This window comes from Chlorocebus sabaeus, chromosome 15, assembly GCF_047675955.1.
Source record: "Chlorocebus sabaeus isolate Y175 chromosome 15, mChlSab1.0.hap1, whole genome shotgun sequence".
Taxonomy (NCBI): Eukaryota; Metazoa; Chordata; class Mammalia; order Primates; family Cercopithecidae; genus Chlorocebus; species Chlorocebus sabaeus.
In genome coordinates, this window is record NC_132918.1 from 2,750,833 (window position 1) to 2,778,271 (window position 27,439).

The 27,439-nt window shown below is 41.6% G+C and overlaps 1 protein-coding gene and 1 pseudogene across 1 annotated transcript in view; both read left to right on the forward strand.

The window, feature by feature from the left end:
• Positions 1-12,528: 12,528 nt before the first annotated feature.
• Positions 12,529-13,804, forward strand: LOC103221088 (60 kDa heat shock protein, mitochondrial pseudogene; annotated as a pseudogene).
• A 2,972-nt stretch (positions 13,805-16,776) lies between these two features.
• Positions 16,777-27,439, forward strand: part of DCLK3 (doublecortin like kinase 3) — a 52,057-nt gene continuing 41,394 nt past the window's right edge. The window contains exon 1 of the mRNA XM_007971816.3: positions 16,777-17,137. Coding sequence (XP_007970007.3) covers positions 17,056-17,137 — 82 coding nt within the window. The 5' untranslated portion in view covers positions 16,777-17,055. The remainder of the gene's footprint in view (positions 17,138-27,439) is intronic.

The following is a 27,439-nucleotide window of genomic DNA, read 5'->3' on the forward strand; positions in this document are numbered from 1 at the left end:
TTTCTAAAGAGACCCAGTTTTGCATACAAATTCTTTATGGCAAAGAGAATGGTAAAGTGACATCTAAACCACTAACCCACTGCTGTGTGCCCTATACATATTGATAAATACTCACCTCTAGCAGTGTGGAACATTACAATGTCTTAATGTGTTTACAAAAAGATCCTCCTTCTAAGAAGATGAATTAGAAGAAGACACTGAGCAGATGCAGCCCAAGAGCTTACAGGCGGGTCAGCTCATTAAATATTTATGTGCGGGAAATAATAATTGTCTTTGGTTGGATATGGCCCTGACTTAGAGCTCATGGTTTAGCAAGGAGTATGCTGGCTGGATATCATCTTCCTTTTGCTTCTCTAAGAACACCAATGGATCTTAAACAAGACAATTAAAAAGAAATTCATGCCTAGATGCATCATAGTGAAACTACTGAACATGGAAGAAAAATAGATCTTATAGTCAGATAAAGAAAGCAAATTATCTTAAAATAATGGCAGTTAGTATGACTACTGACTTTTTAGTAGCAACAATGCAGCCAGAAGACACAAGACAGACATGCTAATATCTTTGTATTCAATATGCTGAGGGAGAAAAACTATCAACCTAAAATTTTACCTACTGAAACTACTATTCAAGAATGAGAATAAAATATGACACTTCTGAAAAACAAAAGCAGATGACTTTGTTACTAAAAGACATTTATTGAAGGAAATCCTAAAGGATGTACTTCAGAAAGAAGGTAAAAAAAATAAATAAATAAAAAAGAAAGAAGGTCCGTAACCCCAACAATGGTAAACCAAGATACTAGTCTGTCTGTCTGTCTATCTATCTATCTATCTATCTATCTATCTATCTATCTATCTATCTATCATATATCTATTTATCTATCTAGATGTGACCGTATAAAATAACAATATTGACTAAATCATAGGGACAATAGACTATAACTAAAATACTGGAAAACAATGTAGGCCAAAAGCGGGTGATCAGAGTTAAAGCAGTCTAAATTATTTATATTAATCAGGAGAAAGGTAAAGTATTGATTAAATTTAGGCTGTAAAAAATGTATGCATATTCAAGTTATAAGGATAACTTGAAAATCCTAAAGTACAAACTTTAACTGTAAGCATACAGCACATAACTCACAAACAAGTACAGAGAAAATGGAATAAGAAAAAGAAAAAAAGAAGACATCAATCCAAACAGGGCAAGAGAGGAGGGGAAAAAAAACGTAAACGGGACAAGTAGAAAACAGATAATGAGAAAGTGGAAATAGATTTAAATATAAGAAGAAACACAGTATATTTTATAGTTTAAAAGATTTTCAGATCAAATACAAATCTCAAAACCTGGTTGTCCGATATTTATAATAAACTTTGAAACATAGGAACATAGAGAAATTTAAAGTCAAGGATAGTAAAAAGCAAATATTGACCAAAAGAAAGCTGTAATAGGTGTGTTAATATCAGGCAAAAATACACTTTAAATTAAAACTACTATTACAGATAAAAGGAGTCACTATACAATGGCAAAATGTATAATTCACTAGGAAAACAATCCTTTAAAACTTGTATGCAGCTATGTCTAGCACGGTGGCTCATGCCTGTAGTCCCAGCACTTTGGGAGGCCGAGGTGGGTGGATCACGAGGTCAGGAGATTGAGACCAGCCTGGCCAACATAGTGAAACTCCGTCTCTACTAAAAATACAAAAAGTTAGCTAGGTATGGTGGTGGGCACCTATAATTCCAGCTACTTGGTAGGGTGAGGCAGGATCGAATCGCTTGAGCTTGGGAGACAGAGGTTGCAGTGAGCCGAGATCATGCCCCTGCACTCCAGCCAGGGTGACAGTGCAAGACTCCATCTCAAAAACAAACAACCAAATGAACAAAAAACTTGTATGCAGCTAATAACATATCAGAATATATAAAGTAAAAATGGACAGATCAATAAGGAGAAGTAGGCAAATCTACTATTACAGTGAGATATTAAAAATATAACTCTCAATAATACATGGATTATTGTGCTGCAGAAATTAAACAGAAACTAAAAGGACACTATGAATTACTTTATGTCAATAAAATTTTAAATTTAGATGAACGAGAGAATTCTTGGAGACACATAGCTTGTGAAAATCAACTCTAGAAGAACCAGAGAATCTGAATAGTTTTTTGTTTGCTTGTTTGTTTGTTTGAGACAAAGTCTCCCTCTGTTGCCCAGGCTGGAGTGCGGTGGTGTGATCTCGCATTGATCTGCAACCTATGCCTTCAGAGTTTCAAGTGATTCTTCTGCCTCAGCCCCCCAAGTAGCTGGGATTACAGCCATACACCACCACGCCCAGCTAACTTTTGTATTTTTAGTAGAGATGGGGTTTTGCCAGGTAGGTCAGGCTGGTCTCGAACTTCTGACCTCAAGTGATCTGCTCTCCTTAACCTTCCAAAGTGCTTGGGCTGAGTAGTCTTATAGTGACATGATAAATTGAATCAGGTGTTCGAAATCTTCCCACCAAGAAAATACTAGGCCCAGATGGCTTTACAGGTAAGTTTTATAAAACATAGAAAGAATAACTAATTTAAATCTTAAATTTACTGTGCCAAACAATATAAGAAAATGTAGTAATTTTGTTCATTTTAAGAGGCAGGATATCATAAATTTGATATAAAAATCTCAACATATTAAAAACAATTTAAAAGGAGAGGATGAGTAAGGTAAATTGTAGACCACTCTTACTCATAAACAGAAATTCAAACATCCTAAAGAAAATATTATCAAACCGAATTCAGCAATGCATGAAAACCACAATACATTATAATCCAGTTTGGTTACTCTAAGAACATAAGATTGTTTTAATTCCAGAAAACCAATTACATACATTGACATATGGTTAATTATTACCATATCAAGGGATGAAAACCATATGATTGTTCCGGCAGATACAGAAAAAGATTTACTAAAAGTCAACATAAATTTATTATGCAAAGTTCTTAGCAAACTAAGAATAGACAGGAACTTATTTAACCTCAGTAAATGTCATCAATTAAAACTACACCAAATATCATGCTTAAAAATGTAATGTGGAAAGCATTCCTTTCAGGTTAGACATGAGTAAAGTAACCTTATAATTTATCCAAACCAGGGCACTTTAGTTTTTAATAAAACTATAGACTTAGTTTAGATTTAGCCAGTCTTTCTACCAATGTCCTTCTGTTTCAGGATTCAATTCATAACCTTATGCTACATTACTTGTCATGTCTGCTTGGTTTTCCCCTTCAATCTGTAATAGTTCCTCGGGCTTTCTTTGTCTTTCATGACCTTGACACTTTTGAAGAGCACTGGCAGTTGCCTTGTAGAATATCTCTCAAACTGGGTTTCTCTGGTGCTTTCTCATGGTTAAAGAGAGACCATGGGTTTCAGGAAGAAAATCACAGAGGTAATTGCAATGTGGTTTGCAGTTCCTCTCTCTTTAAGAAGTGAAGTCTGTATCTTCCACCTTAAATCTGAGCTAGAATTGAGACTTGCTTTGGACAATAGAATGTGATGGAAAGGATGTTGTGTGAATTCAGAGCCTAGATCTCAAAAGGTCTTACATACCACTGCTTGTTTTCTTGGGATACTGCCCAGCTACCATGTGTACAGGCTTGGGTTCCCCTGTTAAATGACTAGAGACTGCATGGAGCAGAGGCATGTCTGCCAGCCAAGGCTATCTTAGACCAGACAACTCCCAGCCAACCTATCAGCCGACTGCAGGTGCATGAGTCAACAGTCAAGACAAGAAGAGTTGCCCATCTGAGCCCCGCCTAAATCATTAACACCAACTCATTATCTAAGTAAGTGGTTTTGGTTTTAAGTCACTAAGTTCTGGGGTTATTACACAGCAAAAACGAATACACTTGCACTCCAGCCTGCAACTGTATGGTGTAGTAAATGAACGTAGACTTTGGTGTCAAACAGACCTACCTTTGTTATTAGCTGCGTGCTTTGGGGGACTCACTTCATCTGATTCATTTTTGAAGTGGGCATAACAATTTCCACACAAAGATCAGAGTCACTAAGACAATTCTAATAAAGCTAGCAACACAGAGCTTAGCACATACTAGATGCTGTATAATTGAGGTTCTGTCTAAGAACCAAGGTGATACCTTCTTAAAATTCAAAGTGTAGGAGGTACCATTCTTCTGGAAACCAAGTCTTCTGTCACTGATTGTGTGTCATTTGCTTTCATTTGTCAGAGAAAATATTCTTTAAACTATATCTTGACTATTTTCATTACCAGCAATTTCACTTTGCACTCTTCAACTTCTGTTTTCCTAAAGACGCAGATAAATAGTGTCTATCTCTGCAAGACGTTTGACTGATGATAACCTTGTTGTTCTGCACTAGAGATCTCTAGAGATCTGGGGCACAAAGTTCTGTATGCACAAAGGCATAAAGTAAATCCTACCCATTCTTTAAAACAAAAGTTATCATCTTGCCAAATGCTGTGGAATTACATAATTATCAGTTTTGCTTGTTAGATAATTGTGCTTCTTAAATGCTTTCCTGAAAATAGCCCTTTAAAATCTGCATTTGCTACCTTCTCTGACTTAAGTATAATTCGAGGGGGATTTGTCTACATTTTCTTATTGCTAAAATACTGTAAAAAACAACACTACTAAAAGTGAACCAGAAAAAAGTTAGGACTTTTTTTTTTTCTTCCTTATTCTCTTCTCTGACACAGAAGAGGCTGTTTCATTTCCCTGGGTCTCATGTTCTCCACCCACTCTCAGTGTAAGTGGGATGGTCTAAATTTCATGCAAGACTTGCAGAATTCTTGAAATTTCAAACTAGGAAGATTCTATGCAAGTGTAAAAGACAAAGACAAGGACTCATACAAAAGACAATGGATATTAAGACGGAGCCATGACTGCCTTGCTCGCAGATTGCAAAAAGAGCTGTGCTTCAGTTGTTTTTCTTTTTAACATGCTTATTCAGGAATTTATTGTTTTTCAATTTAAACCACTCATGGGGATTTGGACCAAGCGATTTACCAACTTTAGGTTAAATAACCACAATTTTTAAATATTACAAAGCATGATATTAAAATCAAGACTGATAATTAATAAACTAGATCAGCACCAAGAGGGAAAAGAGTATACTTTTTTTGTTTTTTGTTTTCTAAGCTATCTATATCTGTCAGCTTGAGCAATAGATCAGGCTATCTGACTAGCCGTTTTCTTCCTACTCCTTTTAGGCACTCAGGACACAGCTCCAGGATCTAGCTCTGCTAGTTGGTTTGGATATTGGAATTGCACTATCACATAGAAGTTATGGAGCAATTTCTTGCTGAAGACCACACTCATGCAAAGTCTGTTAAGTCGACAGTTACATTGCACTCAGAGTTCAGAAGGGTTAATGTTTGATTTTGGAAGAGAATACCACTTGCTTCCCTTATTCGGTACTTGATTAATTTGGCCTGGGAAAGAATTTCTTCACAGTCTGGTACAACGTTTGAATGTGACTTTTAAATGTGCCCATTAATATGATATTGACTTCTTTTTGTGATGAAGGGAGAAAATAAAGGGTTAAAAAATTCTACTCAGTGATTGATTCATTTGTACCACAGCACAACCTCCTTATGAAATTCTGATAACTTATATTTGATATTTACAATTGTGATATTTTAGCCCTGAAGTTAAAAGCTTAGCCTCTCTAAGATGCTGAATATATCACTGACACTTGCCACTTGGAATCATAAAAGAAGTCTTTTCTTATGGCATGGAAACACCATTTTTATAAGCTCGTCTTTGTCTCCATAGTTTATGTAAACACACTTCTGACTGTAATTATACTTGAATGTGGGGAAACCAGAGCTGTTCTTGTTGACCATTTCTTCTTGGAGCAACTCAGAAGGCAGACATCTGCTGTGATTTGATCCAGGATTTTCACTGTCTCCCTTGATATCATACTATGGCCAAGAGGTCATGTCTTTGACCACTGACTGTTCTCTGTCACTAAAGCTGTATGTGGGTAGGCCTGCAGGAGCAGACTCTTAACTGTACAGGAACATTCTTTTTTGCTTCTTGTGTGACTGATGTTCCATCAGCCCTGACCTTAACACTTGTTTTCCAGTTTACAACACAGCACCCCAGTCTTTTCTTGTGGAGCCCAAAGGCATTCAGCACTTCTCCCTTATACACGTGACATACATGTCAAGTGTAGGATTATATTTTGCAATGCTTGGTTCAAATCTAAGATGAAGTCACTTCTATCACACACACCCATAATACAGATTGCTCTTTCCTGTTGTATTCCACTGATTTTATGTGGCTTTCCACATTGTCACTGGAAGTTATAGGGGACTTTACCAATAGCATTTTCTGCTTTCTTTCCAGGCGTGACTCTTTCATGATGGTTGTGACTGGTTTTATGGGATATTTTCTTCTGTTTTTGCTGTGAGGAGTGTAACTTGGAGTGATGCACCATTGCTTTAGTCTTTTTTTGTCCATTAATTATTAATTTATCAGTTTCATGCTGGAACAATGCTCTATTCTGGGGGATGGGGAAGTCACTGGATTGTCTATAACTATGGCTGTGTCAATGTGCGTAGTTTGAAAAATGACAAAAAGTATAGGTGATTTCCTGCCAGTTTTTGACACAGTTTCAAGATAGACAGCTCTTGAGGATCAGGGTTAGTAGATTGCTGATCCAGGGATTGTCAGATTTCATATCTTATCTGTTGAACTTCCAATTGGCTTAAAAAAATAAACAAAAGCAAAATCTTAAAACTATGTGAAATCACACATTAGTTCTAGCATAATTCACTTGTTCTGGCACAGACAGATTAACATTTACTACTTCTACTGGAATCTTCTTCACTATGTACATTTAAAACATTATTTAGAGTTGCAACGTTTATAACACTATTTTCTTTACAACCTTTAGGTTTCTAGAAAAGACTTCATGTGACTGTGAAAATTTAGTAGAAATAATAATATAATCATCCCTTAAATGAACAGAGCTCTGTTGGAAATTTGAGATGCTCTGTCAAGATGGCAAACTTCCAATTTTTAAAACTTAGGCAAAAAAGATTACCCAAGATTATATTAAAAAGTCATAACATCCAAGTTAGAGGCTATAGCATAGTGACTGAGTGTGACTAATCACAATCTGTGGGTTCCATGCCAGTGTGACGCCGGAATTATGTCTCATATGGTGGCTAACAGAATTTAAAAACATAATAAAGATACAAACTAAATTGGCTTGAGACATTGCCTTAAATTTTATGAGCCAGGTAACTTCTCTGATATCATATCGACATTCTATATATCATGCATGTACTTTAAGGTTATAGTCTAATTAATCAACACTACATCTTTTAGAAAAATAAAATCATAGAATAATCTTTCATAAAGATACTGTTATTCTTAATTTTTTTTTTTTGAGACAGAATCTTGGTCTGTCATCCGGCTGGATTGCAGTGGCACGATCTCGGCTCACTGCAACCTCTGCCTCCTGGGTTCAAGTCATCCTCCTGCCTCAGCCTCCCAAGTAGTTGGGATTACAGGCACACACCACCACGGCCATATTTTTAGTAGAGACGGGGTTTTACCATGTTAGCCAGAATGGTCTCTATCTCTTGACCTCGTGATCCGCCCGCCTCGGCCTTCCAAAGTTCTGGGATTACAGGCATGATCCACCGTGCCCAACCTATTCTTAATTTTTTAATTAGATTGTGGTTAAGGGTTTCTGGGGTGGAGGTCACATCAATCTTATTTAAAATCTATCTGACTGGGCATGGTGGCTCACGCCTGTAATCCCAGCACTTTGGGAGGCCGAGGCAGGCAGATTGCTTGAGCCTAGGAATTCCAAGACCAGCCTGGGCAGCGTGATGGAACCCTATATCTACAAAAAATACAAAAATTAGCTATGTGCGGTGTTGTGCGCCTGTACTACCAGCTACTTGAGGGGCTGAAGCGGAAGGATTGCTTGAGCCCAGAAGGTTGAGGTTGCAGTGAGCTATCAGCCTGGGTGACAGAGTGAGACCCTGTCTCAAAAAAAAAATTGATCTTACCCTACTGTCAGTCACTGTTCATTATTTTTAATGATCTTTGTGTCCTTGGTGCCTGGCATAGCATCTAGAACATAGAAGATGCTCCTGAAGCCCTCAATAATTATTTATTTGATGAATAAATAAATAACTGATCAGGCAGCAAGGTGTGGTAGAAGGAGCAAAGGCATTCCAGTAAATAAGGAGCACTGTATTCCAATAAAACCTTATTTCTTAAAATTGTCAGTGAGCCAGATTTGGCTGCAAGGGTCATATAGTTTACAGACCCCTGCCCTAGAGCAGCAAGTCCTTAAGCTAAATTTAAGAACTAGGAAAGCTCTGTTCACTTTCTCTCTGCTGTTGAGAACACCACCCATATCTGAGGTGACTTCCAGTCCTTTGACATTAAGATGAACAGAAAGAATTTGTCCAAGGCCAACTGAATCATAGATAAATGTATTTTGAATTTTTATATAAGATAATTTCAGCCCATAAGATAAACATTTCTTCATAGCACTTGCAGTTTCAGTGTGTCCCATATATGGGCATGAACCATACCATATATATTTTGAAAATGGGCATGTACATATGCATGACTCTAACTTTGTATGCACACATGCCTTATTCTTATTGTTTACCTATTATCTCTTCTTTGTTTTGTGTTTTGTTTTAGAGACAGCCTCTGTTGCCCAGGCAGGATCACAGCTCACTGTAGCCTCAAACTCCTCAAGTGATCCTCCTGCCTTGGCCTTTCAAAGCACTAGGATTTCAGGTGACAACTACCATACCTGCACCTCTTCTTTTTTTTTTTTTTTTGAAGGCAGGCTTGGTAATTTAATAGAGATCACATATATTGTTATACTATGGTCTAGCTTTTTCATGTTTCAGTCCAGTTCAGTTTTCTAACTAGTATGTCTAAGTATAGGAAGTGTTTTGAGAAATGCTTATGCAGTTTTTAAAGTGTTATAGTATCCTATGATACTTGAAATCTTGCCTTGAATCTATTACTGTACTTAAGGACTTCAGAATATTTCAGGCTTTCCTCTTATTACTATTCTGCATTTGAAAATTGATCAGTAGTTTTGCAAAGGATTTTGTTTTTATTGCTATAATACAGAAACAATTCTGACTCTTGCTTTTGCAACATGGAGTGCCATATTTGTGGGCATCAGGAGGGTCCAGATGGCAACTTTACCAGACACTGGAGATAAACTGATTTGTTTAAAAGCAGGAGCTTGCATCCAGGAAAAGTGGTAACATTTTTAGATATATTCCATAAACCACATCTACACACAGGCTGACACACAGTTATCTGAAAAAAGTAAGAAGAGAGATTACATGCATCAGTAATATCCACAGGAAACCTCACATTTTATCTCAGGTAGGAGATTCGACTTTTTCCTTTCGCAACGTTTCACTAGAGTAAACTCAGGTCAAACATGAAGAGTCTGCCAAACCAGACTGAGGCATTTTGGCTGACTTCAAGTAGGTAAGAATCACAGCTGGAGAGAATGTACCACTGTCTGGGTCAGTTGTCAGCATTGGGGAGAGATCAGACTGGCCATGATGTAGGCATTTTAAGCACATTGGCCCACCCTATTTTCCCATCCTTCCGCTGGTGGTGGTGGGGCAGGGAGACAGAATCGTTAATGGTGAACATCATGAGCTTGAATCATGGCTTGGCAGTTTACTTACTAAGAGGAAGTAATGTTTGAGTGAGGGTTGCCCAGTGGCAGAGTATGGAGCAGTGTATGGAGGAGATAGTGGCCAAGATCAAGCTGGAGCCCAGAGTATCTGTGGGAAAATGGTAGGAGATGAAGGTTGAGTGGTAGATAGGACTCGAGGTTGAAAAGCCTTGAAGATCCTACTAAGGGGTCTAGTTTTTAACTCTCAGGAGACATAAGACCACTGGAGGATTTTTAAACAGGGAAATTATGTAATTATATAGATCAGTATGGAGAAAGAGTTCCCTGACTCTAGTAGGGCTGATAATCTGGAAGAAAGGATGCAGAAGATGCAGCAGTATAAGATAGGAGATGCTTGGGGTGGTCTAGAGGGATGCAATGGGGGTTTCAATAAGGCAATGGGGGGAGGTAGGAAGAAAGAGGAGAGAACAAAGGATTTGGTGACTGAATGTGGGGTTGACAGTAATTCCTGGATTTGTGGCTTGGAAAACTAAGTTATATAAGACTGAGAATCCAGTAGGAGGGACAGATATGGGGAAAGATGATGAGTTTTGTTTCGGCTGTGTTGTAAGGGGTACCTATGAGATACCTATTGGAACTTTCTAGTAGGCAGCTGAATTGGATTTGGGAGAGATGAGATGAAATCCCTCTGAATTTACAGCTGAGGGATTAGATAAGATCGCCCAGGTTGAGTGTAGCAAAGTCAAGAATAAAACTGAGAGGTAACATTTAAGGACTGAATGAAGGAAGACCCATAAAGCAGGAAAAATGCCTGCCTTGAGAAAAAGGGGTAGAATCAAAAGTGACTGGTCCTATAAAGATCAGGACAGGAGAGAGTTTCAGGACTGGTCACAGCTGCAGTGAGATGAAATAAAATAAGACTGAATTGCGTTTACTGAGTTTGGCAGATGAGCGGTCTTTAGCAATCCAGTTAAAGCAGCAATGTGGAGAGATAGGGAAGTTAGTCACATTGTAGCTGGTCTGAGGAGCTCAACAGAGGTGAGGGAGTATAGATGGGGAATATAAAGTAATCTCTCAAGAAGTTTACCTGGGGAGGGAAGGAAAGAGATGGTGACATCTTGGGGTGGGGAGGCACATAAAAATATTCTATCAACATGATGACAAGACTGAAGAAACACATTGCAAATCTGTTAGAATATCAATTTATAGAAAACTCAGAATTTTTCTCTTTTCTTGAAATCTCAATCTAGAGTCATCCTGGGTGATGTCATGAGGTAGGGAAATTTTTCTTAGAGGCTCCATCATGTCTCTTGTCTAGCTCTCTCCTCCAACCACTCCTACAAGCACAATGGTATCCTACTCAGGCTTGAATTCCTGGAAATGTTTTCTTTCTTTCCTCAACAAAGCTTACCGGGTGTCCTGGATATGCCAGTCAATTTGCCTGCCATATGTAACTTCTCCTCCTGGCTTAAAATGTCCCATGCACAGCTTCAGAATGACTGTCATTCAATGCTTCTTCCTCTATCTTCTTTCCCACGGAGCCACGATTGTTTGGACCAGGGATGAACACCCATCCCAAAGCAGCCAATCCAGTGCTGGCCAATGATTTAAGTGGCCTGGTTAGAGTGAATAGGCTGGGCCAACTACATTCTCTCCTTGGAGAAACTGGATTCTGAAACAGCTATTGTGGGAGACATTTGAGAGTAAGGTCCTGAAGTGGTCACCAGTCAGCTCTTGGATGTGTCTGACATTTCTTCAGATATCCTTAAAATGCCCTGTGCTCCCTGCCACTTAAAATAAGCTGCTTGAGTTTTGCTCATCTGCAACCAAAATAGCCCTGACACCTTGGCTAGACCATAATGACTATTGTTCCATTCTTTTTAGCTATGCTAAATGAGTTCCTAGTTAAGTGGCTTACTGTGAGCATGATGCTTCTTTTCTGTCTTCTATTTTACGTTTAAATGTTGATACTGCGTGTGTTCAATGTTTCTCTTAATATGAAAAAAAGTGTTTTCTCTTTTGAGTGAATCGATACAAATCATCATTTGACAGGTAATAACAAGGGATGACTCCTACTATAGCAACTCGAACATATAGCAATTTATTCTCTCTTAAAAAGGAAGTGCAAATTGAATGCTTTGGGGTGGTGTGGTAGCTTCATGATGTCAAGGGACTATGGGTTATTCTATGTTTCTGCTCTGTGATCCTTAGGGCTTGACTTCTACTTTTAAGGCCACCATATGACCTAAGTAAGATGCTGGGGCTCCAATCATCATCGATTATCATGTTAGCTAACTTTTGCTGCAATAATCTTGAGTAACAAACCAGCCCAAAACTCAGTAACTTACAACAATTGGCATTTTTTTTTGTCTCCTTCCTACAGGTCTGCTTCAGGCTGCAGGTTGGCTGAACTTAGCTATCCGTTGAAGTTTAGGTCTGCGTCATATTTCTCCACATTTATCTTGGATCAGCAGCTATCTAGGCTGTTGGTAGAAGCCCATCTGGGCAAACCAAACCATGGAAAAACTTTTCAACCTCCGTTCACATTATGTTCAATAACGTCCCATTGGCCAAAGTAAGAAAGATGGCCACTTAGCTAGGAGTGGTGGCATGCACCTGTAGTCCCAGCTACTCAGAAGGCTGAGGCAGGAGAATCGCTTGAACCTGGGAGGTGGAGGTTGCAGTGAGCCGAGATCGCACCATATGGACTCCAGGCTGGGCAACAAGAGCGAAACTAAGTCTGAAATAAATAAATAAATAAATGAATAAGGCCTCACTCGCAGTCGCCGACCTGCCTCGCGGTGCTGTGGGCACACCTTGCTGCCACCCCACAGAAATGCTTTGGTTCCCCACAGTCTTTAGATGAGACCAGTGTCCAGGGTACTGGCTTGTCATCTCACTCGGGCTTATGACAAAGATGTAAAACTCAGTGCAGATGCCTGAGCCTTAATGCTTCCAGGTATAGACCTTTTAGCCAATACTGTAGCCATTACAATGGGGCCAAAGGGAAGAACAGTGATTATTGAGCAGAGCTGGGGAAGTCCCAAAGTAACAAAAGATGGTGTGACTGTTTTTAAGTCAATTGACTTAAAGAATAAACATAAAAATATTGGAGCTAAACTTGTACAAGATGTTGCCAAAAACACAAATGAAGAGGCTGGGGATGGCACTACCACTGCTACTGTACTGGCACGCTCTATGGCCAAGGAAGGCTTCGAGAAGATTAGCAAAGGTGCTAATCCCGTGGAAATCAGGAGAGGTGCGATGTTAGCTGTTGATGGTGTAATTGCTGAACTTAAAAGCAGTCTAAACCTGTGACCATCCCTGAAGAAACTGCACAGGCTGCTGCAATTTCTGCAAGTGGAGACAAAGAAATTGGCCATATCATCTCTGATGCAGTGAAAAAGATGGGAAGAAAGGGTGTCATCACAGTAAAGGATGGGAAAACACCGAATGAGGAATTAGAAATTATTGAAAGCTTCAAGTTTGATCAAAGCTATATTTCTCCATACTTTATTAATACATCAAAAGGTCAGAAATGTGAATTCCAGGAGGCATATGTTCTGTTGAGTGAAAAGAAAGTTTCTAGTGTCCAGTCCATTGTACCTGCTCTTAAAACTGCCAATGCTCACCATAAACCTTTGGTCATAATCACTGAAGATGTTGGTGGAGAAGCTCTAAGTACACTTGTCTTGAACAGCCTAAAGATTGGTTTTCAGGTTGTGGCAGTCAAGGCTCCGGGGTTTGGTGACAAAGAACCAGCTCAAAGATATGGCTATTGCTACTGTTGGTGCAGTGTTTGGAGAAGAGGGGTTGATCCTAAATCTTGACGATGTTCATCCTCATGACTTAGGAAAATTTGGAGAGGTCATTGTGACCAAAGATGATGCCATACTCTTAAAAGGAAAAGGTGACAAGGCTCAAATTGAAAAACGTATTCAAGAAATCATCAAGCAGTTAGATGTCACAACTAGTGAATATGAAAAGGAAAAACTGAACGACTGGCAATATTTTCAGATGGAGTAGCTATGCTAAATGTTGGTGGGACAAGTGATGTTGAAGCGAATGAAAAGAAAGACAGAGTTACAGATGCCCTTAATGCTATAAGAGCTGCTGTTGAAGAAGGCATTGTTTTGGGAGGGGGTTGTATCCTGGTTTGGAGCATTCCAGCCTCGGACTCATTGACTCCAGCTCATGAAGATAAAAAAATTTGTATATAAACAATTAAAATAACACTCAAAATTCCAGCAATGACCATTGCTAAGAATTCAGGTGTTGAAGGATCTCTGAGAGTTGAGAAAATTATGCAACGTTCCTCAGAAGTTGGTTGTGATGCTATGGTCAGAGATTTTGTGAATATGGTGGGAAGAGGAATTATTGACCCAACAAAGGCTGTGAGAACTGCTTTACTGGATGCTGCTGGTGTAGCCTCTCTGTTAACTACAGCAGAAGTTGTCATCACAGAAATCCCCAAAGAAGAGAAGGACCCTGGAATGAGTGCAATGGGTGGAATGGGATGTGGTATGGCAGGCGGCATGTTGTAACTCCTAGAATAGTGCTTGACCTTTATTAATAAACTGGGACAGGAAGTCCAAGGCAGTGTTCCTCACCAATAACTTCAGAGAAGTCAGTTGGAGAAAATGAAGAACAGGCTGGCTGATGTTTAAGAAATCATTATAACCATCAGTTGCTGGTTTCAGTTGACAAAATATATAATGGTTTACTGCTGTCATTGTCCATGCCTTCAGATACTTTATTTTGTATTTTTGAATAAAAAGACATTTGTAGATTCCTGATACTGGGTACAAGAGTCACGTACGAATGTACTGCCTTCAACTTAAATCACTGAGGCATTTTTACTACTATTCTGTTACAAATCAGGATTTTAGTGCTTGCCACCACCAGATGAGAAGTTAGGCAGCCTTTCTGTGGAGAGTGAGAATAATTGTGTACAAAGTAGAGAAATATCCAAGTATGTGACAATCTTTGTCTAATAAAAAATTGTTTAAAGTTAAAACAAAACAAATCAGAAAGAAAAGAAAAAGAAAGATGGCCAAACCTAAAATCAAGGTGCAGGGAAGCACACTCCAAGTACCATAAAGGATGGGCTGTCTAATTCAATTGAGGAATGGAGTGAACAATTGAAATTAATAATCTCACCTACCACATCATTATATCTGGATACCAGGACGAAGGAAAAGGGACAAAGGAGTGCCTGTGTCAGCCACATCAGCATTTGTAAAGGCATCTACTGAAAATCCAATACAATACTTGCAATTATATTTCATTGGCCAGAAACTTTTCAAATGGCCACTCCTTGCTGCAAGGGAGGCTGGAAAATGTATTGTTTTTAATTGCAGGTTGCAGTATGCTTAGCTAAAAAAAATTTTTTTAAATACCAGATCAGAAATGAAAATAGGTGTTGAGTAGGCAATTAGCAATTTCTTTGCCAGTATTCAACATGATGCATCCCTCACTCTTGTGAAGTAGTCTGATAACTTAAGGTGTTTATTGTGATTGCTTGATATGTGTAGATATAGTTAATATTTAAATCGTGATAATCCAGTCAGTAATTAAACACTGAGATTGCTGCTTTTGCGAGGAAGAAAACACAAATCATCTGATCTCTCCTTTACAAAACTTAAACCTTTTGTTAAAACTCAGTTTATTTAACTTTTATTTTCTCCTAAAACACAAGGGATAGGGCCAGGAAGAGTGGCTGTTAAAGAGAAAAGTAAGTGCTTTTAAAACGAAAGTGTGTAGGCATCTCAAGGACACTTGTCTCCCAGAGAGATTTCCAATAGGTTCTTCCTTCGGGTTTTTACTCAAATGTTACCTTTCCCAACCACTCTACTTACGTAAACACATTCCCTTTTTCTTGGTTCAGTTTTCTTCACACTATTTATCACCATACTTGTTTATTTTATTATCTGTCTCCCCCTACTAGAAGGTGAGTGACTTGAAGGCAGGGCATTTGTTGTGCTCACCATTGGTGAACTGGAGTGCTGAAAATGGTCCTTGTTGATGACTTCAGAGTACCTGGCCAACAAACCAGCTAGAACCAGGAGTTATTTTTCGCACAGCAGCATCATGGGGCTATCGCCGCCATTTTGGAACCCTGAGGCAACAAGTCTGAGGAGAAAAGGCAAGATGTTGAAGGTGGCCATGTGGAATCCTGGAAAGAGACTGAGCCCTTAACGTCTCCCTGAGCAGCTGAACACACAGAGGAGGCTTCTTCTAGGCTTCTTGTTATGTGTGGTAAAGAGAAAGACAGCCCTTGCCATCTAGGAGCTGGTCTGGTTCTATCAGCTCGGCCTTGGCGTTCTGTTGAGCATAAACAATTTCATTGAAGAGCAACATCAGACCCAACAGACATGACCACTTTGTGACTTGATTGATCAAGGTAAAAGCCAGATCACTCTGTAATCATGTCAACGGTCCTGTGGAGAGAAGGGTATGGCTGATCCAGTGAATTCATGATCTCTCGCAGGAGAGGTCTGGGAGCCAGTACCTGGGAATATGGGTCCCCAGACCCCGCACTGCAGACCTGAGGGACCTGCAAATATGAGGAACAAGTGTGTGGTGCTGGGAAGAGGTACAACAACCCAAGGGCCACCGAGCTGCCTTCAGATGGTACCAGGAAGCCACTAGCTGGAGGAACGTTTTGCAACCTACGTCTTTGAGACCATGGGTGTGGACCAGAGTGTAAGCAGGTCTCCAAATTTGGGGGGCAACAAGGGTGTTAGAGTAGGACTGCCCTTGGACCTATAGTTAGTGTGTGCAAGTAGCGGGAATGGGATAGGAGGAAGGGAGTGCTGTGGAAAGTCTGGCCCCTGCACTGCAAGGAGGCACGAGGATGGCTGGTGGTCCTGGGGTCGCCTTTGGGCTGCCACCCACCCACAGAGAACAGGGGTAAAGCGCAAGTTCAAAACCCGGCGCAGCCAGGTTCCACGGGGAACTGCGCGGGGAAGGAGAGCAGAAAGGCTGGACTCCGCGGGCGGGGAGAGGAGGGACCGCTGAGGGGTCCCCGGGGACCGCCTTTGAGCGCTCACTGGAGAAGCAGGGGGTGTGGGAGCAAGTTCAAAGCCCGGCCCCGCCCGGCCTCCAGAGACAGGAGCGGCGCGCACGGCGGGACCGGCGCAGAGAGGGCGGCTGCGGCTGGTGCGCGGTTGCTAAGCCCCGCGCCCCCGGAGACGTTCCCGGTGGCTGTCGCCGGGCGCTGCGCTGCGCGGTGCTGGCGGGCGGGCGGCGGGAGGGAGAGAAGAGGGAGAGTCGGCGCGGGCTTGTGGCTGCTCATTGCGCCCCGCCTTCCCGCGCCTGCTCAGCCGTCGAGCCGCGTCCCAGCGCTGCCACCTCTGCTCCAGGCTCTCCCCGACCCGCCGCCGCGCCATGCCCGCCGCTACTCCAGCCCAGCAGCCGCCGCCGCCCCCGGCCCGGCCAGCCCCAGCTTGCCCGGCGCGGCCTGCCCCGGGTGAGTACCGTGCGCTCCGGCGCCGACCCGTTCTGGGCGCCACCTTGGCGGAGGCGGGAGGACTGGTTCGCCCTGATTCTGGACCCCGCTCCGTGCGGGATGGAGCAGCAGTGCCAGACCCCCTGGGGGTGTACGAAGGACGGTGTGTGTGCGTCTGTGTGTGTACGCGTGAGTAAACGCGCGCGCGTGCGGGTGTACACCACCTGAAACTCGCTTGCTAGGGGGAATAACGCTGTCCGGAGCTGATTTTATTTCCCTCGCCAGCAGGGGGGCCCTTCCTGGGAAACGCATTGGGCGTCTTTCAAGGTGCAGGTGTGGTGAGGCTGCAGAAGGGAGAAGGCGCAGGGAGGGAGCTGACATTTATTGTGCAACTCAACATGCCAATCACTTCACCTAGAGTTAACCTTATTTCATCCTCTCCCCAAATCTGGAAAGAATGGAATTATCCCCATTTCTCAGATGAGAAAACTGAGGCCCACAGACCTCGTGCCTTGCCCAGGGTCACACGGCTCCATAGCTGCGGAGCTGGAGTTGGACCCAGTTCTCTAGAGGTCTCTGACCCATCTAAATGGCAAGACTCTCCTTAGAACTAAAGAAACACAGAAGAACCAAAGATGATTAGGAAAAAGGATGCAGGCAGAGCATTAGGGAATTAATATAAAAAAAAATCTGAGCTCGTGAAATATCCTATCAATTAATTTCAAATATAGGACCACATTTACACTCCTTTCCATGTCTGGCTCTAGGGGCGAGGTGTGGTATGGAAGGGAGAGGGCTGTGCCAGTGCTGGGCAGAGGCGTCTGGGGACACCTTTTCAGAGTATCTGCCTGCTGGGAGGGGAGAAGTGTGTGAGAACTTGTGGAGGGAACTCGGTTGTTATTTATTCCTGACAATTGGCCATTCCTCCACCTCACCCCCTCCTAGCTGATTCCATTTCCTTTCCTTGATGTATTGTCCAAGATGACAGCTGTCAAATTGAAGCGGGGTCCCACCTTCATCATTGCCTGTCATAAAACCTTTTGGCATTAATTAGGTGGCCCTGCACTTTGATGATTGTATTAGGAGCTGTGAAGTGTCTGTGTTACTGCTTACAGAGGAGATCTGTTGGGCTGATGTTGAGCTAATGATCTCAATCTATGAGGCATCTAGAGCAACAGGCAAGCATTGTGCTTATCCTTAGGACAAAGTAGCAAGAAGCAAGACCCTCAGGAAGAAAAAAAAAAGAGTATTGGGTTTGCCTCACAGCCCAACTTTAGAAAAGCATTTCAATTTAATATTTGAATTGCTTCACTGGAGAAAGAACAAAGAGGGACAGAAAGTGATTTCTGAAAGATGCTCTGTAACTCCTTCCATTTAGGTTTGAAAGATTTTTGAGTCATGTTCTTTTATGGTGAGCTTTGCCATCTTGGTGCACATTGGTGCCCTGGGTGCCTTCACTTCCAATTGCCAGTCCCTCCATCTCTTTTTTGGAGGATGACCCTTGGGCTGCAGAGCCTTTTTTTGTAGGAACTCAAAACAGGGAGTGCCCAGGAATTTACATCTCCCCTGGGGCAGCCTCTCTTCAATGACTGATGGGTGCTGGAGTATAAATAGTCAAGCTTCTTTGCCCTTGATCAGGACACTCTGAAGCATGACATCCTTTGTTTCCAGAGATCCAATGTGGAGTTGTGTCAAATTGACCTCTATGGTTCTTTGCTTGGCTTGTTTCCCTTGCTTGGCTTGCTATTTCTTGTTTTACTTCTTCACATCCCTACCATTTTTTCCTAGGAATACCTCCTAATACACTTTCATAGGAATTCTTATCTCACGATCTGATTCTAAGGAATCCAGACAAAAACATGGACCCTTCTCACTGTCAATGTTTTTATCCTTCCTATGTTATCCAAATATGACTAATATTGGTCATAGGTAGCCCATGCTAACCTGTAGGGTGTTTTGTATGAATTCACAAAAGGTGTTCCCTTCTGGGCAAATGGATCCCCACGCCCAGGCAACGAATTGGCCGACAGGTGTTCAGTGCCCTCTAGGCCCCTCATCAGTGCATCTTTGGCAGTGCCCACAGTACTCAGCGGCCATGGTGGCATGGTGCTCAGAAAAGCAAAAAACAGAGTTGCTTAGTTGTCCCAGGATCTCGTTTCTTGGCTTCTCTTTTTTTCCCAAGAAAAAAATCCCCCAAAGAGGGATTTTACCCTCTTTTTTCCCCAGTTTTCCCCTAAATATTTTAATATTTCAGGCAGGTGTTTTGGTTTTCTTTGGACAAGCCAGTCTTAGTTTCTTTCTAAAGCCAACAAAGGGGAGGAAAAGGGCTGCTTTGGCTCGTGGAATCTCAATCCTGCAGCCTGCAGGAGGGTGGTGGTGCCTGGTCAGAGAGGGTAGGTAGGTCTCCACCAGCCTCCAGGGGCTCTCAGAGGGGACTTGTCCTGATGGTGAGGTTACTGGGTGGGGGCTTGGATGGGCTGCTTTTGTTGGAGGCTCTTGCTTGAAGACATTTTCCTTTCCTTGGATCCAGGAGGCTCATTGTACCTGATCTGGCATCCTGAGTTTCCTCACCTTTCCCTTTGGTGGCCTCTTGATAATGTCTAAATTTTGCCCATCTGCTGGTGGAGCAGAGCCCCTTTTGAAGATGCATATGTGGGGGAGTTCTTTGAAAAGAATGTTTTTGTTAACTGCTTGGTAATGTAGGTCAGAAGAGAGAAATCTAGGGAAAGTGAAAGAGTGGGAAGAAGACATCTGTACCGGGAATTGGGGAGGGGAGTTTGGCTCCATCCCCAGAGTTCTGAAGCCTCCTGGTGACCTGGGGCGAGTCACTAAACTTCTCTAGGAACCTCAGTGTTTTAACCATTCATTTAATAACAATTGTTCAGCCAACCTCAGAGTGTTCTTTGATGATCAAAAGGGGAAATATTTTAATGGACTCATCCAGTAATTATAGAGGAAGCCTGTAAAATCTTTATACAGAGACAACTGGCAATCCTTTGGGGACAGTAGTGTATGTAGAGGCATCATGATGTGGATAGCAAGTGGTAGAATAGAGATAATCACCAGATCAGTGGCTGCATGAAGGGACAGAGAAGTCTCCAGAGTTGCTTGGGCTGTTTCTGAAGGCTAAATGTTGACAGAATTTTGCAAAGGGCAGGGTTTCATGTAGTGTGTGGTTATGGGGGTGAGTCCATCAGAACTGCCTTCACATTTGGGCTCTGACCCCTCAAGCCCATGTGATCCTAAGCGAGATACCCAACTACTCTGAGCCTCAGTTTCCTTATTGGTAAAATGGGCATATTCAAATTGCTCTGAGGATTTAGTGATGTAAAGCAATTACCAGATATTTTTACAAATGGAAAGTATTATTATTAAAGTTACCTTTTAGATGAATGGATTCTGTTTGGCTGCCTGGGGCCAGTTCTTTTCAAATATGACTGGAAAAATTGGGGATCTTATGAAAATGTAGATTCTGATTCAGGAGATCTAGGGTGGGGCCTAAGATTCTGCTTTTCTCCCTAGCTCCTAAGTTCTTGTAGCTGTTGTTTCTTTAGGGACCACATTTTGAGTACAAGGCCCTAGGCTACTCCCTCTTGGGTAAAATCTGAGTCCTTTGTGGGAGCTGAAGAGCACTGTGTTTGGAGAGATGATGGGGAGGGTTCAGGCCTCCTAGGCAGGTCTGGTCTGGAGCTGGGGTAAAGATAACTAGTAATTGAGTAGGATGTTCCTACTGGGTAGGTAATGGATCAAACCCAACTTCCTTCAAATGCCCAGGACCAGCCTCCTGGAGGAAATTCTTTCTGGCCAAATGGCCAAATACTGCCTACTTTTGCATGCTGGCCCTCAGGATGTAGAGATGAATAAGCCATTGGTCCATCACTGCCCCTGCCACAGTGTGATTGTGGGGAGTGAGTAAGGAGGGGTTAGACATAGAAATGTACGATTATGACATGGTGAGGTGAGCACTCTGTGGCTTTAGGGTAATGGAGAGGCAGGTAAGAGAGTTAAGAAAGGGAGGAACACTTCCTGGTGGTAATTAAATCCGAACTGGGTTTTGATGGATGAATCACTGTGTCTGGGATTGGAGGAGGGCAGGAAAGTGTGTGGAATAGTATTCTAAGACTGAGGAACAGCATGTGCAAAAGTAGGGTGCCATGATGAAACAGCTTGGTGTGTTCAGGTCATTGAACTAAGAGTTGTTTGGAGCATAGAGTGTGATCGGGAGGAGTTGGTCAGGGAGCAGAGCTCAGTTCATGAAGCAGTATTAGTCAGGAGGGTTTTCTAAGCTTTGCTGCAGTAATAAATCAACTTCATCATCTTGGTCATTTAACTCAACAAAGGTTACTTCTCACACAATGTGTGTCCCTCACAGGTCAATTGATAGCCAAGTTGCCAGAGCTTCTCCCTGCTTTCAGCCTTGCCATCTGGAAAATGTGGCCACTGTAGTCACCAGTGCAGGAAGAGATAGTGGGAGAGTGTCTCTCTGGCTCCTCTGGAATGAATGCAGTGTTGCTTTTGTCCACAGCCCATTGGTCATTGGTCAGAACTAATTGTGAGAGGGCTGGGAAATAGGAGATGGGGGCTGGGACGGAAGAAAAAGTCAGAGAACATCAACTCTCCCACATATGTCTTGTTATGAAGCTTAAGCCTCATTCTGAGGCCACAGTTTTTCAAATAAGAGTGGTATGGGAATTCCTTTAAAGGAAAAAAATTCTTGTAGATTCCTAGTGTTGCTTAAATTATTTTTATTATAATGCAGTTTAGATATGTAGTAGTTTTAAATGAGTCTAAACTCTATACTTAGAGCTCTCATATGACCACATAACCAAAACAAATATATAAATAAAATATCAACACAGCTACAAGTCAAATACGTTTGGATTAACTTCATGAATTAATGTTCTTATGAAGTTCTAATGAAGTTATTTTTGCTAAAATGAAATCCCTATTTCTGGTTATAACAGCTGCTGTTCAGGTTCTTAGGAATTTGGTATGCAGTGTGCCATGCCGCAAGGTTGTATGATGGCTCAATTTTCTCATCAGTTTCCTCTCTATACACTAAGCCTGATTTGTTATTTTCTCATTAGCTTATGATAATTAAAATAATGTTTCTTGATGCCAATTGTCTCAGTCTGTTTGTGCTGCTGTAACAAAACACCTGAGGCTGGGTAATTTGTAAAGAACAGAGATTCATTCCCAACAGTTCTGGAGGCTGGCAGGCCATGATTAAGGCACCTGTAAGCTTGATGTGTGGTGAAGGCGCATTCTCTGCTTGTTGCTACACGCTCCAAAGGGGATGGATCTTGTGTCTTCACACAGTGGAAGGAATAGGAGCCAACAAAGGGCCTAAGCTAGTTCTTTTCAGTCCTTTTGTCGGTCACTCATCCATTCTGTAAGGCAGAGCCCTCCTGACTTAATCACTTCCCCAAAACACCTACCCTTCAATATCATTGCACTGCAATGGGGACTAAGTTTTAACATATGAATTTTCCTGGTTATTCAGAACCATAGCACCAACTACAGTATAAATGCAAGAGTATATATGGTGAAATTATGTGGTAGCACTTAGTCATAACATGGCCATTCAGATGATCCAGAATATGTTTCTGTTGATTCTTTAAACAAGGTGATCATGAAAGTGAAAACGGAAAGTTAAACAAAACACAATTTTGAGAACTTGTGTACCCTCCTAAAATAGGTTTGAGGATCTCCCGGAATTTGAGAAACAGGTGGAAAACTACTGGAGTGTTTAATGAAGGGGACATAGATGTCCAGCTTTATGGTTTAGAGACATCACTTTTCCCAAGGTGCGTGGAGTGGCTGAGGGGGAGAGAGAGGAAGGCCGAGACAGCAGAATCTGGGGTGGCTTGCCGGTAGCTGAGCTAAGATGTCATGAGGGCAGGTGCTCAGATGTGGTTAAGGGAATGGGAGAGAGGAAGCATGGATTTGAGAGACATGTAGGAGCTGGAATTCACAGGACTTGGAGGTTGACTGCAATGTGGGAGGGGATGGAAGGGAAGAGGAGTCAAGGATGACTCTTGGTCTTGGAGGTCGAGGGTAGCTGATGGTACCACTGACCAGGATGAGGATCACAGGTGTCAGATGTCCATGGCAAGAATGGGAGAACTCAAGACCAGAACTGTGTTCTGCTGTATTCACCATCCCATCTTTTCTCATTGATGTAACTTTCCTGAACCAGTTTCTGAGAAACTGCTGCATTTTGCAGTGCCTATTTTTCTTCTACGGGACATTAATTAGTGCTCATTAAGATGATTTGAATGGCTTTATTAGCTTTTCTATTGCGCTTGCTGCTTCTGTCCTGTAGGAGCAGATTCTGGCAATATTGCCTGATTAAGCACACCCTTTTTTTGTGTTCTATGTGTTCAAAGGAGGTGAAAAAAATTGAGAAAACTGTAGATGGTTCTGAGCTAGAAACTGTCATACCATATAATGTGAGATTAGTTTTCTGCCTTCAGTTTTTATTTTAAGAGCACGAACGATCAACTTTCCACTCTGTGTTTTTGGACAGAGATACTGAAAATTCTCTGAGGAATGAGTAGAGGTTAAATGATCTCTAGGTAGTTACATAAGAAGTGAAATGGAAACACTGCACTTTGGGGAAGTGGAGGGCAGAGAACACAAAGCCACACAGACAGACAGACAAAAATTTCACAAACCGAAAATAAACCCCTGTGGTTTCTAGAGTGAAATCTCATGTTCATTAAAATTTTGGCATTAAATATTTTAAAATGTAACTTAGTATTTACCTTTTGTATAAATAATTAACCTAATGCACCAACTGATGGAGGGAAGCAACATGAATAGGCTGCCAGAAGTGGCTTTTACTTTCCTGTTCCCACTTGAGAAACTTCTGCTTTCTCCTGGTCTCAGGCATTGTTTTCATAGCAGAGCCTCTGAGGCCCTCCAGGGAGATGTGGAACCTCCCCTCTTCTGAGTCTATCTGGAACTTGTGATAAAGGTTCTGTAAGCGAGGGCATACCTGTCACCCACCCCCAGACACCACATGCCACTTGAGGATGCCACCATGTTTTTTCATCCCAGAATCCCCCCAAACTAGGAGGGCATTTCCCCTAACAGTAGTTTCCATACCCACAAGCTAGTCCAAGGCACCCTAGAGGAAGTATCTTTGGGTCTCAGGGTTGGTTGGAGGAGCAGATTTCCTAGCAGTAACAGCCATGACTTTTTGCGGATGTCTCTTCCAGGAATGGGTTAGACAAGGCTGGCTATTCATTTTACTTCAGATGTTGTTTCGGTTTCAGAGGGCTACAACAAAAGTCCCCTGGAGCTTGGGTCTCTCTATTTGTGCCAGAGGCAGTGGGTCTTGCCAGATAATTCATGTGCTCCCCTTCTTTAGCAGATGCTATCAGTCCCTGTCCATGGTCCCTGAGCACACATCTTTCCTGTTCTGGTGGATCCCACTGCAAGCCACTGCAACACTGTTAGACGGCTTCCTTTGGTTGCAGGGGCATGGTTGGCCCCCATCTGGTGTAGATACCCACAAGTGCTGGGCAGCTAATCTCCTGGGAGCAGCCCTCAATCACTAATGGAAGGGAATGGATGGATGAATATCACAGTTTCCTTGCCCCTCTGGAAGGATAGCTCTGAGGCATGTTCTACCCAATCTCTCCAGAGGTTCCCAGGAGAACTGAGCCTAGGTTGGCCATAGCAGTAACCTACTCTTTGATGCCACTGTCCTACTTCACTTCTCCACTCTCCTCTAGTGCTTTCTGAGATCACCTCCCAAATCAATCCATATCCATGCCCCAGGCTGTGCTTTTAAGAGAGACCAAGGTGATTGGGGTTATGTGACCAGCTCTGGCCACTGGACTGTAGGTGGAAGTGCCATGTGTCACTTCCCATTCCAGGCGGTTGAAAGCCAGGATACCACCATTGTCTTTCTCATCTGCTACTCGGGCAAGCTTGGAAGCCATGTGCTTTGAACGGAGGATCAGAGATGGAGAAAGCTGCTAGGTTTACACAGGGATTCATACAAGCAAGAGTCTTTTATTGTGGTAGCCCTAGAGCTTTTTGATATTTATCAGTTAGGGCACTTGTCTATCTGATATACAGTGTCACCCTGTCATTTTTTGGGTGCCACCACTGATGCCAGCCCATCCTCTGCTTCTCCATCCTACACTGGTCCATAAGAACTCTTGGAATCTGCTACCCATGACCTCCTTTAATGCTTCTCATTTCCAAACTCCCCTCCTCTTCAGTAGTTTGATTAATATTAAAGTAAAATGTATGTTTCTCTATGGTTTTTAATTCATCTGGAAGTTATTTTGGTATTATTTGTGAAATAAGAATCTAAATTCATTTTATTTCCAAATTATTAACCAGTTGTTCCAGTATTGAATAAAAATCATTCTAACCTTCCTTGCTAGTTTGTAATCACCTTTCATTATACATTAAATTCTCATGGAAAGTAGTATCTATTTTGGAGCTACAGTTTTTTTTTCTTAAATTCTTGTGCAAGTACCAAGACATTGTAGTTGTAGCTCTGTAATATATTTTACTATCTTCGTTACTCACTACTCATCTCCTTCCTGTCCTCCCTCAAAAATTGTATTAGTGCTTCAATTGCACAAAACCTACAAATTATAAATGGGAAGAACTGATATGTCTATTAGGCTTTTACATTCTGGAATGGACAGTCATTTAAATGGCTTTTCTAATTCCTCTCACAGTTTTGTAGTTTTCCTTATGTTGCTCATACACAATTTTTGTTAGTTATTCCTAGCAATTTTCTATATGTTGACATATAAATGTTATAAATTTTTTCATGTATTTTTCAATTTATTGCAGTTCTGTCAAAAGCTTGTATGTACATATAAGCTTCACTATACATATAGAAAATTGATAGATAGTTAATATATGTAATTAATGATTTTTTTTGCCTTATAGCTGACTACTTTCTAATTATATTTGGAAGTAAAAACATATAAAAACTATTTCATGAGCGTCCATGTACTCTAATTGCTTTTCCAGGTGGCTCAGAATAAACACATAGGTATGTCCTAGAATTGAAATAAGTTCATGGAGAGAGGGAAAGATGGAGAGAAAAGATACATGAAGGAGTTAGCTATGTGGTAGCCATCATAGGTTTTCTCCATCACAGAACATGTGCAGAGTTACAGGAGCCATGAAAACAAATAACTTGGGATCATTGTGGGTTTACTCTTTGAGACATAATCTCTCACACATTTAAAACTTACCTGTAGGTGTCTCTGACTGGTCCTAGACACTGCTAGCACCAAATCAAAGTCTTCTCCTAGATGATTGAAACTTGTCGGTAATAATGTGTTTATGTTTTTGGTCTGGATAAGAAAAGATGATGTCAGAGGATGCCACCTCTTCAGTAATGTTAAAGACAGGTCTGGCAGGTCAGACTGTTTAATGTAAAATAAAAGGTCATCACATCTCTAACCGGGGTCTTAGCTTGTGTTCAAGTTAAGAAAACTAAAATCAGTGGACTTATTAATTTAAAAAGAAAAGAGAAACAGAAAGAAATGAAATATATTAGATTGAAGCTCCTTTTTCTTGGAGTCAACTGATGTCCAAGGATTGTAGACCTCTAAGTCATCCGATTTATAAGGAAACTCTTTAGTATTAGCCTATAAGTATGCTATGCAATGGCTGCTGGGAACTTTTAGTGCCTTTTCTTTAATGCCATTAATATTAACTTAGAATCCAAAGAATTGACCATTTTCTGCAAAGACTACATAGCTGAAGATGTTTTACTGGTTTTGAAGATTATATTTTCCAAAGAAATTCTGTAGCATGAATGAAAAACAGGAATACATACTCATATTAAGAAGTGGGGAACAGCTGGGCATTGTGACTCACACCTATAATCCCAGCAATTTGGGAGGCCAAGGCGGGAGAATCATTTGAGCCCAGGAGCTTGAGACCATCCTGGGCAACATAGTGAGACCCCATCTCTTTAACAACAACAACAAAAATTAGCCTAGGTGGGAGAATCACTTGAGCCTAGGAGTTTGAGACCAGCCTGGGCAACATAGTGAGACCCTATCTCTTTAACAACAACAACAACAACAACAACAATTAGCTGAGTGTGGTGACTCATGCCTGTAGTATCAGCCACTTGGGAGGCAGAGGTGGGAGAATTGCGTGAACCTGGGAGTTTGAAGCTGCGGTGAGCCACGATGGCACCTTGTACTCCAGTCTGGGCAACAGAACAAGACCCTATCTCAAAAAATAAATAAAATAAAGTAAAGCATCTGAGAACCAACTGAAAGATCTGGAATTCTTATGTTCTCAGGAATGCTTGTTAGTTACTTG